General features: G+C 39.7%; 1 protein-coding gene across 11 annotated transcripts in view; it reads right to left on the bottom strand.

Moving 5' to 3' along the window:
- The window catches only part of STAC (SH3 and cysteine rich domain), a 126,391-nt gene extending 109,297 nt beyond the window's left edge, over positions 1-17,094 (bottom strand). For all 11 annotated transcript variants that reach the window (XM_011363601.2, XM_023535203.1, XM_023535369.1 and 8 more), the window contains exon 1: positions 16,686-17,094. In XM_011363601.2, the coding sequence (XP_011361903.1) occupies positions 16,686-16,796 (111 nt within the window). In that variant the 5' untranslated portion in view covers positions 16,797-17,094. The remainder of the gene's footprint in view (positions 1-16,685) is intronic.
- Positions 17,095-18,761: the final 1,667 nt, after the last annotated feature.

Here is an 18,761-nt window from a genome sequence, read left to right as displayed (position 1 = left end):
GGGGCAAGTTAACCAACCTCTGTAAGCTTCGGGCTCCTCATCTGTAAAGTAGGCATGAAAACAAGATATGTTTGGGAAGGTGGTTTTGGATTACATATAATAAGGCATGGAACTCGGTATGTAGTGACTGGCGAGCACATTCTAGCTTTCCTTCTTCTCCCCACCTTTTCCCCTCTTCCTCTCCCTCCATTCATCTCTTTCTTTCCTCTTCTGCTGTGTTTTCACAATTCTTGTTGTTGTTATTGAACCAAGATCTGGACCATTTATTAATCCTTTTCATTCATTAAAATTTTTTTTTATTAAATGTTTACTCTTTCTTGGAGCTTCTAGGGAATAAAATTTAAAAACAGATGTATGTGCGTTAGGAGCTGTTACTGCTTTAGGAATGTGAATATAGAAAAGGTAAAACCAACCAACCAACCAACCAACCAACCAACCAACCAACCAACAAATAGAGTCTTAGAACCAGAAATAAATAGGAATTTCAGTGTAGACCCATATCAGCCACACGCCCCCCGGCAAACCACTTCACTTTCCTGAACTTGGTCTCTATAGTTTCCTCATCTGTAAAATGAGGATTAAATGAGATAATGTGCATGGATTGCTTGGCACAGCAAGTCCGAGGGAAATGTCTGTCCCCTCTCCCTTCCCTATTCTCTTGCTCTACCAAACTCTGCAGTGGGGATCCCAGTGCAGGGCTGGTTCATGGGTGCAAGGCCTGTGTGTGGTCGCACCGGGCCTTGCACTTGGAAAGGCCCTGCATTTGGTTTAATTCTCTGCTATTCCTGTCTTGAAATTCTTAATAATGTTTGCACAAAGAGCTCCTACTTTCATTTTGCACTAGACCCCAAAAGTTAAGTAGCTGGCCTTGCTTACTGTGACACAATGCATAGAAGAATCCATATTTCTATTCTCCCAGTAGACAAAGAGGAAGCAGTTTTCCAGGTGCTGAGGGCAGCAGCTCTGGAATCCTCCAGCTGTCGGTGGCTGCAGCTCTCCCGGCATCATTTTTATCCAGGTTCCTAAAGAAGCCAGTGGAGGCTTCCTCGAATTCCCTGCAGCCCTTCTAACTTTAGCTCCAGTGTGACACACTTACTATTTTCTCTCCAGGTCCTTAAGGTAGCTCTCTGCTAGGTTTTGGAAGGGATGGAACTTACTGCCTTTTCGTTAATGATTTTTAAAAGAATGAGCCTTTTTCGAGCATAAGAAAACCTCTAGGAATATGGTGGAAAAGGCGGGCTCATGTTGTACATTGCATGGACTAATATGTGTCCTTAAATATGAAATCCCAAGGAAATGCATAGCTAGGAGCTCCCCCTGCTTCCTTCATGTACCTCAGTTGGCCATCTGCTCCTTTATTTCCAGAGGGTACAGAGATTGGTTTTCACAAGCCAAAAAAGCAATTTTTTTTTTTAGGTTTAATTTCTAATTCTTTTAAAATAAACACAAAAGGTTGTCTGGAGGTTTGAGCAAGTAAATCTCAGCCATATGAAGCCAATCTGCTTTGCCTTCTTTCTCCAAGTTCACAGCTGGGGAAGGAGACAGAAGATGTGGGAGGGAGAGAGAGGCTGGGCCAACTCAGCATGGTCCTGGTGCTTCCCTCTTTGCCAGCTGAATTAGTTCTGGCCAGCTGTGCGTTGATAGAGGCTATGGCCAGAGCCCTTACATAAATACAAGATGCAGACCATTTTGAGTCAAGAGAATACCTGTATGCAATGATAGCTAAAGCCATAAATTAAAAGGATGGGTAGCACAAGCATATAGAATAGGCAGTTACTGCAGTGGTAGTGGTTCTCAAAGAGTGGTCTCTGTGCAATAGTGTCAGCATCATCTGAACCTTTTTAGAACTGCAAAATCTCAAGCTTCATCCCTGACCTACCAGATCAGAAACTCTGCAGGGGGTAGAGCTAGGTAATCTGTGTTTTGGCAAGCCCCCTAGGTGATTATGATGCACACTCAAATTTGCAACCAACTTCTCTATGGCCATCTTGGAAGTCATCATAAAGCTTCCCAACCCAATATAACTGCCTAAATGGTCTGACCTGTGGCTTTGAGTTATAGTGCTTGTTGTGTAATTGAGAGAATAACTCAAACTCTCTGGACCTCAGTTTCCTCAAATTTAAAATCATGGGATTATCTGCGATGATCTTAAATGTTCCTTTCACATTATATTTTCTATGCACTAGGATTCAAAAATATATTTTATATGCACTCTCAAATAGATGTATAATACATGGACAAATGATCATTGGACATTAGATGAGCAGCTATTATAATGTATCTATTTATATGTTTCTATTTCTATGTCTATTTACCTACCTATCATCTATTTGAATGTGGAACATGGTAGCCCAGGTTTTGGAGTCAGACAACATGAATTTTACACTTATCAGCTACTTATCATCTGTCAACTCGGGAAAGGGCCTAAACAGGTGAGACAATGAAAGTAAAGTATTCAGTGCTGGCTCTGGAACATAAAAGCTTCCAAAAGGTACTCACTATTACTTTGTTGCCTTACTCTCTAAGATCTGAGCATTATCTCCACCCCTTTTAAAGCACACTAACCCCTTCCTTTCTCTTATCAATTTCCCCAGTATTTCTTAAAGCATTTGAGTATGAGTGCCCCAGTTTTGTGCGGAGTTGTATAAGGCATAGAATTGTCAGTGGCTGGTCAAAGCCCACAAAGCCTAGAGGCATAATCCAGGCTGATCAAATTAGAGTATCAGGTTTTTTATTTTTACTTCCTGCTGTCTTTAAAAGTCACCCTATAGGCAGTCTATGAAAAGAAGTTTGCCAAAATAATTCTAACCACAAGAATAAATAAACAAATCACACATGAAACAATTTATGTTGCTTTCTCAGACAAGTTCATAAAATCCATGAAATTCTAGAGTGCTAGGCTTATCAGAACCAGATTGAAGTTATTCCTTCTGGAAGAAAGACCAATAGTGATTAAGAATCTGCTGATATGAGAGGCTTCAGTGGTTAAGCTGTGATTTGATATAAAGCCTCCTAGCTTTATATTATGTTCTTTCTTATAGTCAACAAAAGAATCATAAACTGCATGTTTTAATTTTGTAAGCTGGATTTTTTTTCCTTTGCCTCTCCCCTTTTTTGCCTTGTGCAACTTATTCATGAAACATTTATTTTGATCATTTCACTTACAAGTTACATACCTGAGTAGAAAAGATAGAATTGAATAGCAGTTATAAAAAAAATCTCCTCCACAGAAACTAACAGTAATGAAAGCTTACATTTAGGAAATTATCTTTTAAAATGTTATTTGGAAGGTGAGGTTCTTTGGAAATAACCGCCAGCAAACCAGTAAAAATGTATTAATGAAACAAATGGAACCAGCAACTTAGCTTAATCAACTCGCCTTTTAAGTAAGAATTAAGAAATATTGGCTTCCGGTCAAGATGGAGGAGTAGGTAAATGCTATGCTTGCCTCCTCTCACAACCACACCAAAATTACAACTAAACTGCAGAACAGACAATTGGGAGTCACCTAAAGTCTAGCTGACCAGAAATCCTACAACGAGGGACATACAGAAGAGGCCACCTTGAGACTGGTAGGTGGGGTAGAGTCACGGAATGGGCTGGTCTCACAGCTATGGGCAGCAGTTGAGATTCAGAAAGGATATCTCAGCTGTGGAGAAACCTCTGGAGGAGTGAGGATTCCAGGCATCACACTGGGCTCCCTGGCCCACGGTACCAGTGTAGAAAGAGGAGATGCCACAATTTCTAGCTGTGAAAACCATCAGAGATTGTGGCTGAGTGACACGGGGGGCCGCTGGAGTCGCAGACATTCCTCTTAAGGGGCCTCTGTGTGTGGACTTACCCACTGAGAGACTCTCCCACTCTGAGCTCTGGAGCAGCAGCTTGAAAGGCACCTGGGACATATGGGGAGGAACAAATTTGTCTGGCTTCAAGGTGAAGGCTGGAGGGGCAGCTTTCTTTCAGAAGTACTGGCAGACAGCATTGTTCCTTTGTTGAGCCCTCCCCTGCATGGCATGCAGATTCAAGAGGCCACCATATCTGAGCTCCATCAACCAGGCTAATACAGGAGATTCCTAGAGACCCCGCCCCTCCCAATTTGCCCACCCAAGCTGCTTCCAGTGGATTTTTCATACAAACAGCCTGTCTAGGCCTGCTGTACACTTTTCCAAAATCTCTCAAAGGTTCACAAATCCCCAAAAAGCAGTATTTGGCCTCGGCATGCCCTGTACCTCTTGCAGAGCAGCCCCAAGCCTGGCACTAATGGCAGCTGGCCTAAGTTTGCGGCTTGGCCTCTTGAAGCACTTCGAAGCCTAGCTTGGGTGGCAGCCACCTGCAAATTGCTTGTTGGCTGGCTCATGCCAGGTGGCCCTGGGCAGGGCACAGGCTGTGGCTGAACTCGGCCTGTAGTAGGGGTCCTCCCAGGAAACCCCAGCCTGCATACCCAAGGGCCAGCTTCAGTCTGAGCTGGAGCATCACTCAGGGCCATATCCAAGAACAGACCTGAGGAAAACATGCTGACTGAAACTTTAGCTACGTGGGCTATTAAGAACAGGCAACAGGTACAAGTTTCATTTTTAAATAAATGAAGCACCTCTGAGGGCTGACAGATATCTTGTCTCTTATCTATCTGCTCCTAAACAACCTCTCTTCTCAGGTGCCCTGGGGGTCACTGAGGATGATTTCTGGCGTTCTGGCTTGGTTGACTCTTTGGATGATGCTCACTGAAGGATGAGAACACAAAAAGAAGAGCACACAAGAAGAATTGAGCTTGTGTGCTTGAAGGCCCTGATGAGTCATCTGTTAGAGTTTTGTTTCAATAAAACACTGAACAAGTCGAGCAACCAGCATTGTGTCCTGTGGGGCCCTTGAAAAGACCATGGCATTCCCTGATGGTGGGATAGGGTTGGGCAGGTCAGTGGATCGGGGCTGGAAGACTCCTGAGAAGGCAGCCTCATGCCGTCTTCCCAAGTCTTGCCAAGACTTTGGATTCAGCCTCTCTCTCTCCCTCATAAAAAAAAAAAAAAAAAAATTGAGTTGAAAATGATGGATTTAGTTGAGGGTAGGTTGAATTTAAAATGTATTGAGGTCTAAAAGGCACCTAGATATATTGGTCTGGAACTCAGAAGAGTGATGTCTGTGTTGGATTCAGATATGAAAGTTATCAGCAAGAGGATGAAAAAAAAAAAAAAAAGAAGAAAGAAAGAAAAAGAAAAGGTAAGATGTCCCAGTGGAAACCCAGAGATATTATGGAGAATGAGGAAGGCTGAGGGTTAAGGATAGAATGCTGGGGAAGACCAACAGTTGAATGATGGGTGGAGGAAGATGCGACAGCCAGTAGGACCAGAGAGGACCTGGTATAGCAGTAGGAAGGGAATCAAACGATTGGAGAGATTTAAGGAGGGGGCAAGGGGTTCTTTCACTTGGTAAGGTGCAAATGTGAGCACTGCTATTTAACTCTCCTGATTCCAAATCTAGATTTAAGGAACTAATCTTATGTAAACATAGAGAACTACCAAAAAAAGAGGTTCACACAATAGGAGCACATGGGAATCCTGCTAGAGTGAGGATGAGATGAGACTGAAGGAAGATCCCAGGGCTGACCTACAGTACTCATCCAGAGATGTTACAGAGATTTAAAGGAAATGGATAATTTTTTGGCAAAACACAAGTTAACGAACATGACTTGAACCAATTTAGAAAACAAAAGTAGAATAAAAAAGTGGAGAAAAAGTTTTCACAACTTATTTTAAAATAGGAGCTAGTTTTAGATATTATTGGCAGTTTTTTTTTTCCAAACATTCAGAGAGGATATCTGGGTTCATAAACTGTCCCACAGGAAAAAAAAAAGCAAAACAAAAAAAAATATCTATGGAATCTTCCCAAATCATTTTTTAAAACTTGGCATCTCCTTAAAAATAAAATCTAACTAAGGACACAAAGTTACAGTTATAGAACAATCTGCCTTATGTATATAGATGTAAAAATAATAAAGTATTGGCAATCAAAACCCAGCAGTTTATTAAAAGAAAACCCCCATGGCCAAGTAAGATTTTTTTCCAGGAATGTAAGGAGAGTTTAATATTAGGCTATCTATTAATATAAACCATCACATAAAGAGGCTAAAGACCAAAAAAAAAAAAAAATCACATGATTACCTTGATACTTGCCAAAAAATCATTTGAAACAGTTCCACATCCATTCCTGATGGAAATTCTTAGTAAGCTAAGAACATTACCCGTCTTTCACACAAGAAAAACTCTGTCTCAGTTTAATTGCAATATGAGTGGGAAGTCTGGATTTTCTGTAGAAAGGGATCTTAAGGAATGGTTTAGTCAGAAATGGATTTGTCTTGAAGTTAAATTTGCAAAGCACCACCTTATGTTTCTCAGGCCGAATGTGTAAATTTGCAGTGGATTTGAGTGGCTTGAGATACAAGAGAGCTGAGGCCATCCCCCAGCTCCAACACTGTAGAATATACACTTATAGACAGTGAACACGTAACAAAATATCAGTGATATTTAAAGTGAGTCAGGTACCAGCTCAGTACCTCCACTAATATTTACCATATTTTGGGAGTTCTAAAACAATAAACACCTGTTCCTACCTATCCTACTTCCTCCCCCCACCCAAAAGAGAGAATTAGAGGCAAATTATTATTGTAGATATTATGATAATATAATAGTAATAGCTAACATTTACTTACTATGTTCCAGGCACTGTGTTAAGCACTTAGCATACACTGATTAATTTAACTCTCATGATGGTGCTGCTGAGGGCATAATTACGCTCACTTTAAGAAAGAACAGTGACACTCAAGAAAGGAAAAGACAAGGAAGCTTGTTAAGTGGCATCCCAAAGTGGCACAGTGGGATTTGAACACAGCTGTATCTGACTCCAGAGCCTGAGCTCTGAACCAGTAAGCAACACTGTATTTCTTTAGTAATAAATAATAAATGGAATCTAAATGATCTCAGATTACAAAATTAATATAAAATAAATTTCTTATAAGTCAGCTATCACCAGTTAGAAAATGTAAAATATATAATTTTTTATAGTAACCCAGAATACATAATACCTAGGAAAGAGCTAACAGAGAATTGGGCAGGAAATATCTGAAGAAAATTGCCAAGCATTTATGAGTGGCATAAAAGATATTTCATTTACTAACTAAAGATATGTACTAAGTTCTTGGGTGAGAAATCTCATTATTTGTAAAGATTTCACTGAAATGATCTTAAAAGTTTCATGCAATTGCTTTTGAAATGACATTTTTATAACTTGGTAGGAAAACAAAAAAAAGATGAGTATAGCTAAATAAATAAACAAATATATACATACATACATACATACATACATACATACATACATACATAAATAAATAAATAAATAATGAAACTCCTAGGAGGGTACTTGTATTATCAATTATCAGTCTATTATAAAACTATAATAATTAAAACATTATGATAGTAATGTCAAAGTATAGTATAGTAATAAAACATAGCAAAATTCATTAGAATACACCAGATGACTCTAAAAGAGAACCTAGTACATATTACCATTTATTACATAATAAGTGTAATATTTCAGGTTACTGAAAAATAGAATGAATTATTCAACAAACAATTTTAGAAATACTTATTAATCATTTGGAAAAATTAGATTTCTTTCGTACCACATATCGACATAAATTCTATCTGGATTAAAGTGCTAAAAGTAAAAAATATATTTTAAGGATCTAGAAAAACATAAAGATTAATATTTAATCTGTTCCTAGCATGGTGAAAACCTTTCTAAATATAAATGGAAAAAAGATACCATAGCTGAATAGATTTGCGATACTTAACAACATAAAAAAAAAAAATCTATGTTGAAAATGTAATAAAATCAAAAACAAATTTCAATTTGGGAAAATGTTAGCAATATATATAGGAAAGATCAAGGTTTTAATATTTATAAAGAATTCTAAAAATCAATAGGAAATGAATGAGTGCTCTATTAAAATGTACAAAGACACGAATAGATAATTCACAAAAGAAAAAAGACGATTTTTAAAATGTAAAAAATAATCCTCTAGTGAATAAATATAATGAAAACAATAAGAAAACTTAACACATATTTCTTGTTTAAATATGCTGATTTAAAAGGCTATGATAATACAACTCAGCAAGAAGAAAAACAACACAATTAGAAAAAACAGGCAAAGGCTCGAATGGACATTTCTCCTGAGAAGATATACGAATGACCAATAAGCAGATGAAAGGATGCTCAACATTACTAATCATTAGAGAAATGCAAATAAAATCAAGAGATACCATTTCACACCCAATAGGATCTAAAAAACAAAAAATAATAAGTGTTGGTGAGGATGTGGAGGAATTAGAACATTTGTACATTGCTGGTGGGAATCTAAAATAGTACAGTCATTGTGGAAAACAATATGACGATTCCTCAAAAAATTAAACATAGAATTACCATATAATCCAGCAATTCCACTTCTGGCTATATAGCCTGCCAAAATGGAAGCAGAGACTTGAATAGATATTTGTATGCTCAAGTTCATAGCAACGTTATTCACAATAGCTAAAAGGTGGAAGCAAGCCAAGTGTCTGCTGAAGGATGAATAGATAAACAAAAGGTATTATATGCATACAATGGACTATTATTTAGCTTTGAAAAGGAAGGAACTTCTGACATGTACTACAACATGGGTGGACCTTGAAGATTTATATTAAGTGAAATAAGCCAGTTGCAAAGGGACAAATATTGTATGAGTTCTCTTAGATGAGGTATCTGGAGTAGTCAAATCCATAGAGACAGAAAATAGGATGGTGATTATGGAACAGGATGGAAAGAATATTTAATGGGTACAGAGTTTCATTCTGGAAAGAAGTTCTGGAGATGGCTAGTGGTGTTCCTTGCACAGCAATGTGAATGTATTTAATGCCACAGGATTGTACATTTAAAAGTGGTTAAAATGTTTTAGATAGAAATGTCTACTTTTTTAGCAATTCCATGAATTGAATTATAGAGCAGAGAGACAATAAAAAAATGATTAAAACGGCACATTTTATGTATATTGTACCACAAATGAAAATAAACATAGGGAGATTGGATTTTGATGCTTACATGGAGTGGAGATCTGAAAAAGAAAGAAAGAATAAACTAGAAACAAATTTCTCACCAACTCAGGTTGATGATAAAGAAATCTTAACATAGATACAGGTAGATAGAGAAATAGAGAAATTAAGTAAGTAAGTAAGTAAGTAAGTAAGTAAGTAAATAGATAAATAGATACATAAATAAATATTTCCTTTGGAATTTATAATCACAGACCTGACTTCTCAAATTTTGGTCTATGTAGCCCCCTAATGCAAAAGTAACATAAAATTAGGTTATCAGCTACTGATGTCCACAGATACGTGGCAGAAGCAAACACTCTGGAGTGGGACATACTATTGGAAGAATTTATACTATAAATATGTCCATTCTCTCCCAATGGATTTATAGATTTACTGCAACCCCAATCAAAATCTTAGCAGGTGTTTATGTGGAAATTGATTAGCTAATTCTAAAATAACCAAAACAGTTTTAAAAAAGCAAAGCAAAACTAGAAGTCTTACTCTGCCAGATAGCTAAACTTTTTAATAAAGCCTTTACATTTAAGACAGTGCTGTATTGGTTCTGGATAGACACATAGACCAGTGGGGCAGAATAGAATTCTCCATATAAATCAGATATATAGTCACCTGATTTATGGCAAAGTTGGTGGTGCAATGCAGTAATGAATCTTGACCCCTACTTAACACTATATCAAAAACCCAATTCCAAATGGATTATAGACCTATGTGTGGAAGGTAAAACAATAAGATTTCTAAGAAATAATAACTTCATGCCTTTGGGAGTAGGCAAAGATTTCAGAAGCAGAATACAAAAGCACTAACAACCATAAGGTGGAAAATTATTAAGGTGACGACATTAAATTAAGAATTTCTGTTAAGAAAAAAAGAGGTAAACCACAGAGTAGGAGAAGATATTTGCAATACACTTGTCTCTGAAAGCAGTTGTAGCCAGGCCATGTAAAAAAAAAAATCCTACAAATTAGAAAAGAAAAGATAGCCTAACAGAAAAATAGACAAAAGGCTTCACAAAAGAGGATATTGAAGTGACAATAAGCATAAAAACTGCTAACCTCATTAGTAATTGAGGAAATATAACTATAGCGTGATACCATTCATCACCTATAAGAATGGCTAAAATAAGAAAGACAGACAATTGGGAGGATGAGAAGCAGATCGAACTCTTATACATTGCTGGTGGGAGTATGAATTGGTACAGCTACTTCAGAAAGTTGACAGTATCTACTAAAGCCGAACATATGTATATCCTGTAACCCAGCAATGTTGCCCCAAGGTATAAACCCCATATAAGTACTTCATATGTGCCACAAAGGACATGTACAAGAATGTTCAGAGCATTACTACTTATAGTAGCCAAAACCAAGAAACGATCCAAATATCTACCATCAGTAGAGTAAATAAATTGTGGTCTATTCATATACTGGATTGCTATATAGCAATAAAAAATGAAAAATGCAGTGGCATAGATGAATCTCACAACATAATGCTAAGTGAAAGAAGCCAGGCATAAAAGGGTACATACACACTGTATGGTTCCATTTCTAAAAAGTTCAAAAGTAGACAAAATTGATCTATGTCGTTAGAATTCAGGATATCATTACCTTTGGAAAGTAGTAACAGAAGGGAGTATAAGGGAGATTTTGAGGTGTTGGTAACATTTTATTTCTTGATCTATGTGGCGGTTATCTATAGATCAAGTGTTTATTTTTTGAAAGTTTATTAAGCTCTAATCTATAATGTGTGTACTTTTGGCATGATATCATACTTCAATAAAAGATTTACTAAGAAAAAAAAGCTATGATATAACCTTTTTTGAGGGCACTGTGTCAATGAGAATAAAAGACTTTAGGAGGTGTTTACATCCAGACCTAGTGATTCTACTTTCCATGAAAGTAAGCAGAAATATATAAAAATATTTATGAGTCAGAACGTACATTTTAATATTTTCATTTAGTGAAAGCTGGAAAGAACCTAAATATGCAATCAGGAGTGATTGATAAAATAGATGTGGTAAAATAACAAAATAGAATATTGTACCATTTTTAATTTTCATGCTATTATCTAAGACTATGGGAACCTGTTTATGTATAACATTAGGTGGGAAAAAAAGCACTCCGTGCATTTTTTTATACACTATTCCAATTCTGTTACCAATGTGCATGTAAAAGTGAAAATGTATACAGAAGAAATACAGCAAAATTTAATCATCCTTATGTCTGGCGTTAGTGTGATAAACGATTTTTTCTTTTATGTTTTAATGTGCTTTCTGGTTTTCTACATTGAGTACCTATTACTTTTATAATCATGAAAATAACTTAATAAGACTTAGTCAGCCTTGTCAATTCAGCTGCATCTGAGTAATGCTTAAAATTCCTTGGCAACGTAGAAGATAACAGCAGGTCACCTTTGTCAGAGCCATTTTTTGGATTGAAGTATAAATGGGAAATGAAGAAAAAAAAAGAAAGTAAATACAAATGATGCCTTCATACTAGGTTGGAAGGGAAAGGATCTTGCTTTCTTTGACATCCTACAATCTTTATAGTCTAGACCAGTGTTTCTCAAACTTGGCTGTTCAATAAAATCACTAAGAAAGCATTGAAAAAAATATTGATGCCTGGGAACTTCACTCACTGATTTCAATTTAGCAGATCGAACCTATGGCCTGGACTTCCCAAGCGATGAGAATGCAATGCCAAGGTTACATTTTCTTTCATTTCCTCCCTTGAATAGAAGTTAAATTCCTTATCGATAGCAATAGCTTCATATATGTGTATGAAATGCACTGGGCACAAAATAGGCCCTCGACAAATAGCTACTGATTGATGTCACAGAAACTCTTCTGGGAGATGCAGGGCATGTCCTTATGGCTAGGGATTTCTTCTCCCTGGCTTGGATGGTCCAGGTTCAGAGAGGACCATCCAAGATTGAAGGGGCACATTGGTCCATGGTTCCAACAGGGCACTGAGTGGCTTATATTACCTTTCAAAATTGAAGTAATATATTGGTGAGTCTATGGCTTATCTTTCTTAGGGATGCAAAATGACTAAGATAAAATCTCACTGCAATCAATAGCCTAACTAAAAATCCACAGGGAAGAAAACTTACTTATACTATTGAATGCCAGTTCTGAATACTGAAATTCTTCCAGTGATGATATTTGGGGTTGGCTAGTGACAGAAGTCATCTAATTTGAAGGAGGAAGAGAAAGTAATGTTTTATGCTCAAAAAGGCTTACAACATATTGAGTGTTTTACATATTCTCAGGCCTTACACAAAATCACCAATTGGGTATTAGCATCTCCAATCTAGAGATTGGGAAGCTGAGGCTCAGAGAGGTTAGGCAACTTGCCCATGGTCACAAAGGTGGCAACCGATGAGAAGAGATGTGAACTCTTGTCTATTTGACCTTAAAACCCATAATCCCTTTACATTATCAAAATGTGACCTTGGGTCATTTAAGTGATGGCAAAGGGCATCTAAACCAAATCTTTCTATTAGGCTCTAATAAGATTTCTATGCTGTCAATAAGTCAGTAGGAGAAAAGACATTCATTGAAATAAGGGATGCTGAAATGTGAATTTTTTTGTTAGTATTCAGTGGTATCTGTCAGGCACTTAGAAAATGAAATAGTTTGTGGTCTTTCTGGAATAGTTAGTGGAAAGATGGGGTGAGGTTCATCAGTGGCTTTCAAACTCTTTCAACTCAACTAATTTTATGAAAAAGAAAACCACATAAATTACATTACCCCTTGTGCTTACAGAAATTTGCTCTGAGGAAATTGTACTAAGGTATCCAAAGTTCAAGACAGGGTTCTTTGGAGTATTGCCAGTAACTATCTGTGTGATCTTAGGCAAGTCACTGCCTCTCTCTGGGCCTGAATTGACTCAAGAGAGAGAGAGAGAAAAAAAGAGATGGGGTATTTAAATTAACTTTAAAGGCTACAGACACTTTATTGATCTGATAAAAGCTAACGACTCTTTCCCTGGATGATGCACATAATGCATGTACATGCACAATTTTCCATGTCCTGGTTGTTCAGACCTTCGAAGGACCTTTTGTGGACCTCCAAAGAATACATTGACCTTTGATTTAAAGACCTGGAATATGTGATAATGGGATTGTAGTCATGTTTACAGAAAGAATCCTTATCTTTTAGAGATAAAACCTGAAATAGTTATGGATGGAATTTGCATTAAAATGATCCAATATGTGTGGGGAAGGGTGGGTGGTGGCGGGGTAATAAATAAAAGAAAATGGCCCATGAATTGACAATTGGTGAAACCAGGTGATGAGGTACATGATGGGTTTTCCTACTCTTTTCTCTATTTTTGTGTATGTTGAAATTTTCCATCATAAAATAAATTCTCAAAATAAAAATTATACGTAATTTAAGAAAAGACTTGGAATAATTGATACCTAGTGTCCCCCATTCTAATAGTCTATGATTTTGCATTACAAATACTCTGCAAAGAAAATGGACCTCTGGAAATATTTCATGTACTCAGGTCATTGACTCATCATCATTCTTCTTCTAACGGACCCTCTGGACTAAAGGGTTTGTTGCGGTCCCATTTTTCCAGATGATTTTGTGATATTCCATTTAAATACTTCCATAAATATACTTTTGGGGAGAGGGTAGCAAAATCAAATGCAAAGAAGCTGAACAAGAATTGTGTTTAAATCATTTTGCATGATAATGTGGCTCAATTTATTTTCAAATATTTCTTAAGATGGGAAGACCAAAAAAACAGTTGCAAATGACTTAGTGGCATGAAAAATACTTAGTTAAGACGTTAGGTGAAATGAGAGGTTTAAAAGAGTGCACAAGTCTGAGAGACAGTTGCATTGTGGTTGAGAACTAGTATTCCACAGCCATGCTGCCTGGGTCCCTGTCCTCGTTATCGCTCAACTATGTGCTCCTGGGTAGGTAACCTAACCTGTCTGAACCTCTGTTTCTTTATCCATAAAATGGACATAATAGTGCAATCTCCCTCATAGGGTTATTGCGAAGCGTCCAGTTGTGCTTGACATATGACAAGATGTTCCCCATCGTTCTCTCAACTGTGTAAATATAAAAATAGATGAAAAAAAAAAACCCTAAAGATATAGGTCAAAATATTATCAGTTGTTGCCTCTTCATTGTGATCAATGGGTGACGTTTTTTTCTTTATTTTTGTCCAGACTTTTCAAAATTCTACAAAAAGAAGTTTTTACTCTTATAATCAGAGAAAAAAATTTTTTTTAAAAAGGACTTTTTAAAGTCTTGAAAAATTTTGATGCCCTGAGGGGCCTGAACCATGCTTGTCCCATACAGTATTTTGACAAACAAACCGCTTAAGAAGAGAGTAAGATGGAAAGATTGCTAACATGATGCTCACATTTTCTTCACCAGGCTCTCATCTACAGGGAGATTCTTATCAATGCCAACGAGCCTTCGAATGTGGCATTCCTGGTGGAGAATGAACACAGCTTTCCTCTGCTTCTGCTCCGTGCCATCCTGCCTCCTCACCACACATTCTTCCACACCAGCAGGTTAGCCTTTCGGAGGGGTGTGGAGAATATCACAAATGCCACGCCAAGAAAAATTCATTCAGGCACACTATTTTGTATTTAGTTTCCAGGGGTTTATGCCCGCCCCCCCCCCGCTCCCCGCCCAGCCCATCTCACTGATTAAGAACACCTAAGCCGTGGCAACATATTTAGGAATGTATAAACACACTTCAGGCATGTAGATCCCTTTGAGAAAAATCGACATGTACAAATTTGAAACCATAAGTCAGATAAATGAGTGGAGAGTTACAGGTATTAAATATATAATTTAGGCCTTACCAAAGAATTTACATTGGGATATCTAAAAATAGCAAACACACGGTGTGTTTGCCCCATGCTGCTGTAATACCCAAATACAAAGCCCTTTCCAGAACACACCTATGCAGAGCAACAGGCCCAATTCAAACAGGCCAGTTTCACTCCTGAGTTTAGCTACATTCATTTATAGTGTTCTAGACCACCTTTGAAACAGCCACTAGCCTATGTCGCTTAGGTGACTGACTGATGGCCAAGAATGGACAAAGATGAGACTCCTAGAAACTTCTGGTCAGAGAAGAAGTGGTACACGTGTGTGGGTTGTGCAGCTGCTTTGGAGTGGATCATTTGCGATGAGATGGATCCCATCTCCTTTTCTCGGGTAGAAAAAGGATGAACATTCATTGATTCCTTATCCTATACAGGGGTAGACTTTAGGTCATCTCACATGTTCTGTAGAATGACTCTGGAAAGTGAGGATTTTGCCCATATTTCCAATCGAGTTTTAGAAAAGTTGACATGCATGACCCAGGTCAGCCATTTATCAGAAAAATATTAAATTAAAATAAGAATAACGCAAAGCTCTCTGTCTTGATATCATCTTGCGTGGTTAACTTCCGGAGACTGGAATATGTACAGTGCTCAGCCGTCACTTAAACTGACAGACATTTAGCTGTGATTTTGATCCTGCTGATGTGTCAGTGGCTTCCATGGGAGTGTGGGAAGGGAGGCAGAGAGAGGACTTTTCCTTGCCCCATCTGACCTGCTCCCCAAGCCAACACTGCTCCTTTCCTTCACTCCTACACAGGACTGCTCCCCGCCTCCCCACCGCCCCCATTCCAAAGGTGCTTGGGCAACTCGTAAAGAGATCTGCATAAAGAGCCAGGAACCCTGCACTTAGAAAAAATAAAAACCTGTGTAACTACAGACTCCATGTTTCGGTCTTCGCTCCAGGCTGAGATGCGATTTGGCATCTCACTGCTAGCAGCGGCATTTTACTTGATCCTCTTCCAAGATTTCCACACATGTACCTGGCACTCACGAGAGTTTCAGAGGAAGCATAACAGTTGACAGGAGAAGTGCTGCGGGCTTGGTTGTGTGTATGTGTGTCAGTGTAACTCTCATATAAGCAAATGAAAGTTCTTCGAGTATTAACTTCCAGCAGAAGAGCATCAACTTTGCCGCGAACGTGGCATTTCCCCTCACCTAGTTTCCCTAAAATGAGCAGTTTTTGAAGTTAGCGGCAAGCCCTGTTAAGTAAAAGGTCTCTGAGACCCTTGGGATACAGACAACCTTTGCTGGCCTGCAACTGCCCTAGCTTTTCTGGAGGAGTCGCCCTGGGCTACTTACTAGTAGTTCTTCAGCCTTCAGAAGCCGCCTAATACCCATATGCGTTTGGGCACAAACAGGCAGAGAACAACCAAGCCACCACCACCCAAGAAAGCGATCTCTGAACACAGAGTCAATATGAATTGAATGTGCTCGCGGGGTAGAAGCCCAGCGATGCCTCGGGTCTGTGAGGGCGAGGAGGCTGGGTCCACAGGAACGTGGTCCAGCATCGCTAGCAGCTAGTCCTGCCGAACACTCAGGTCTCAAGGGAGGAATAGTCCTTGAACAGTGGGAGAACTAGGGACACTTCTCAGCCTCCGGCGCCAGGGCCAGTTGGAAGGAAACAAAGGTGGACAGAGAGAGGGAGAGAAGGAGAGTGAGTTTGTGTTCTCCTGGGGCAAGTGCGCGCGGTACCTTGGATTCCTGGCTGCTGGTGGATGCAGGCGAGGGCGGCTGCTCGGCGCTCGCCGCCTCCTTGGGCAGCCCATCCACGCGGTCCTCGCGGGCGCCGCTCGGAGGGATCATCGTGGCGGCGCGGGAACGGTGTTGGGCTCCCGGAGGAACAGCGAGGCTCGCCTTCCTCCTGCGCGCCCTCCGCGTGGCGCGCTGGGTCGCTCAGCTCCAGGTCCCGGGGATTCCCATCCTCGCCCAGGCGCTAACACGCCCTCGGCCGGCCTCGCCTCGACCCCGGCCCTGCCCACCTCCCCAGCAGTCCCGCGGGCAAGGGAGAGTGCGCCCAGCGTCGCCGCGCCCGCCGGCACCTCGCTGGCGACCGCACAGTCGTGACTGCCACTAGGCAGCGGGCGAGCGCGCTCGGGCTGGGGCTCGCTCGCCCCGGAAAAGCGGGAGGAGGGAGGTGGCTCCGGGGCGGGGCTGCGCGGCCAACGCCGAGGTAGCGAGGGCAGGCAGGGGACGCGCGGGCGAGAGCCTCTGGGCGCGCACCGCCCGGAGTCGAGGGTGGTTCTTTAGCAGGGAGAGTGAAAATTCAGACCAAAGCCCGAATGAACAGAATACCCGTGAAATGATTCAGCCAGAAGAAACCACCTGCAACAACTCCCTTTTTCCTCACTCTGAGAAACAGCGACTCTAAGGGAGACTGTGACTTAGCTAAGTTATTTATAGGGTTTAGTGACGGAGATCAGGCACCGAAGCTGGGGTTCCCCGGCTTGAGGACACTCCCCCACTCAGCTTTCCCCCATTCAGCTTTGGACTAAAGTAGAGAGAGAATGCAATGGGTTTGTGTCCTCATTTTGTTGTGCAATTATGTACTGAGCCCTTTGCATTTTTCATTTTATTTAACCATCAAAGCCACATTCGTATCACTCCCATCTTATAAGTGAGAAAACCGGGGTTTTAGGGAGACTAACTAATTTGCTTTAAGTCACAGAGGTATAAATGATGGCGCTGGGATTGGAACCCATTTTGTCTTCAAAATCCATGTGTTTTGGACTATGGAGTCTCAAATCTAGGACAGGTCTTCATAGCTGTAGAGCAACTGGGGTGTTGCAGTATGGCAAGGAATTTAGGGCTGTTCACAGGGAGGCAAACCATTCTGCCTTAATAAATATGTTGACCCCATTAGAGATGAGCTTTGAACCTGAGATGGCCCCATTGGATAAAGGGGCAGAAGGATCCAGTATTTTTTGAAGACCTAACTATGTAGAAAAAGGAAAATACATCTGGATGTTTAAAAGACTCCCCCCACCCCCAAATCAATACAAAACTGCCTCCTTAACTTTCTTGCAGAAAATTGCAAACCTAAGTCTAGATTTTCTTATTGCTGTAAATGTTTACAAGGCCAGCTTCATGGATATGCAACCTGTGCAAATCACGCAGGGTTTTGCACTTGGTTTAATGCTCTTCTGTTGCTGTCTTGAAATTTTTAATAATTTTTAAAGAAGTGGCCATGCATTTTCATTTTGCTCTGGACCCTGTGAATTATGTATCTGGTCCTGCATGTTTGCCTTAGCTCATGCTCTTTGGAAAGAATCTACTACTCTTTCCATCCCGGACATCAATTGAAAAACTCCTATTCTAAGCGACAGCCTCTTACTCAGCATTTGGCTCTCAGAGTGCTTTAAATACCACAGGGACATGTAGCCTATCATTTGACCAGGCCAGAATGGTTAACCCTATGGCCACAGCTTTTTCCTCCTCAAAACACAATTCCTGCTTGTTCGACAGAGACAAAATTCTAACAGCCGAATTCGTAACAGCAGCAGAGCACACAATGACAGGAGCAACAGTATCAACATATCTTTATCAAGCATCTATTTTGTACTAGAGAATGTGCTAGAAACTAATGGCATAACAGAGAGAAAACATAGATTAAGTCTGTTCTCCTGGGACTTGGAGCCTGATGAGAGATTAAGTAAATAACAAATGTACATGCACACACAAACACACATACACATTTTTCATGAACTGTGATAAGGAAAAGTATGGATGTGAGACCTGAACTAGTGTGAGGCCAGGGAAGAGTTTCGGAAA

This window comes from Pteropus vampyrus, unplaced genomic scaffold, assembly GCF_000151845.1.
Source record: "Pteropus vampyrus isolate Shadow unplaced genomic scaffold, Pvam_2.0 Scaffold1, whole genome shotgun sequence".
NCBI lineage: Eukaryota > Metazoa > Chordata > Mammalia > Chiroptera > Pteropodidae > Pteropus > Pteropus vampyrus.
Note: the sequence above shows the minus strand (reverse complement) of the source record. Positions and strands in the feature narration are given on the sequence as shown.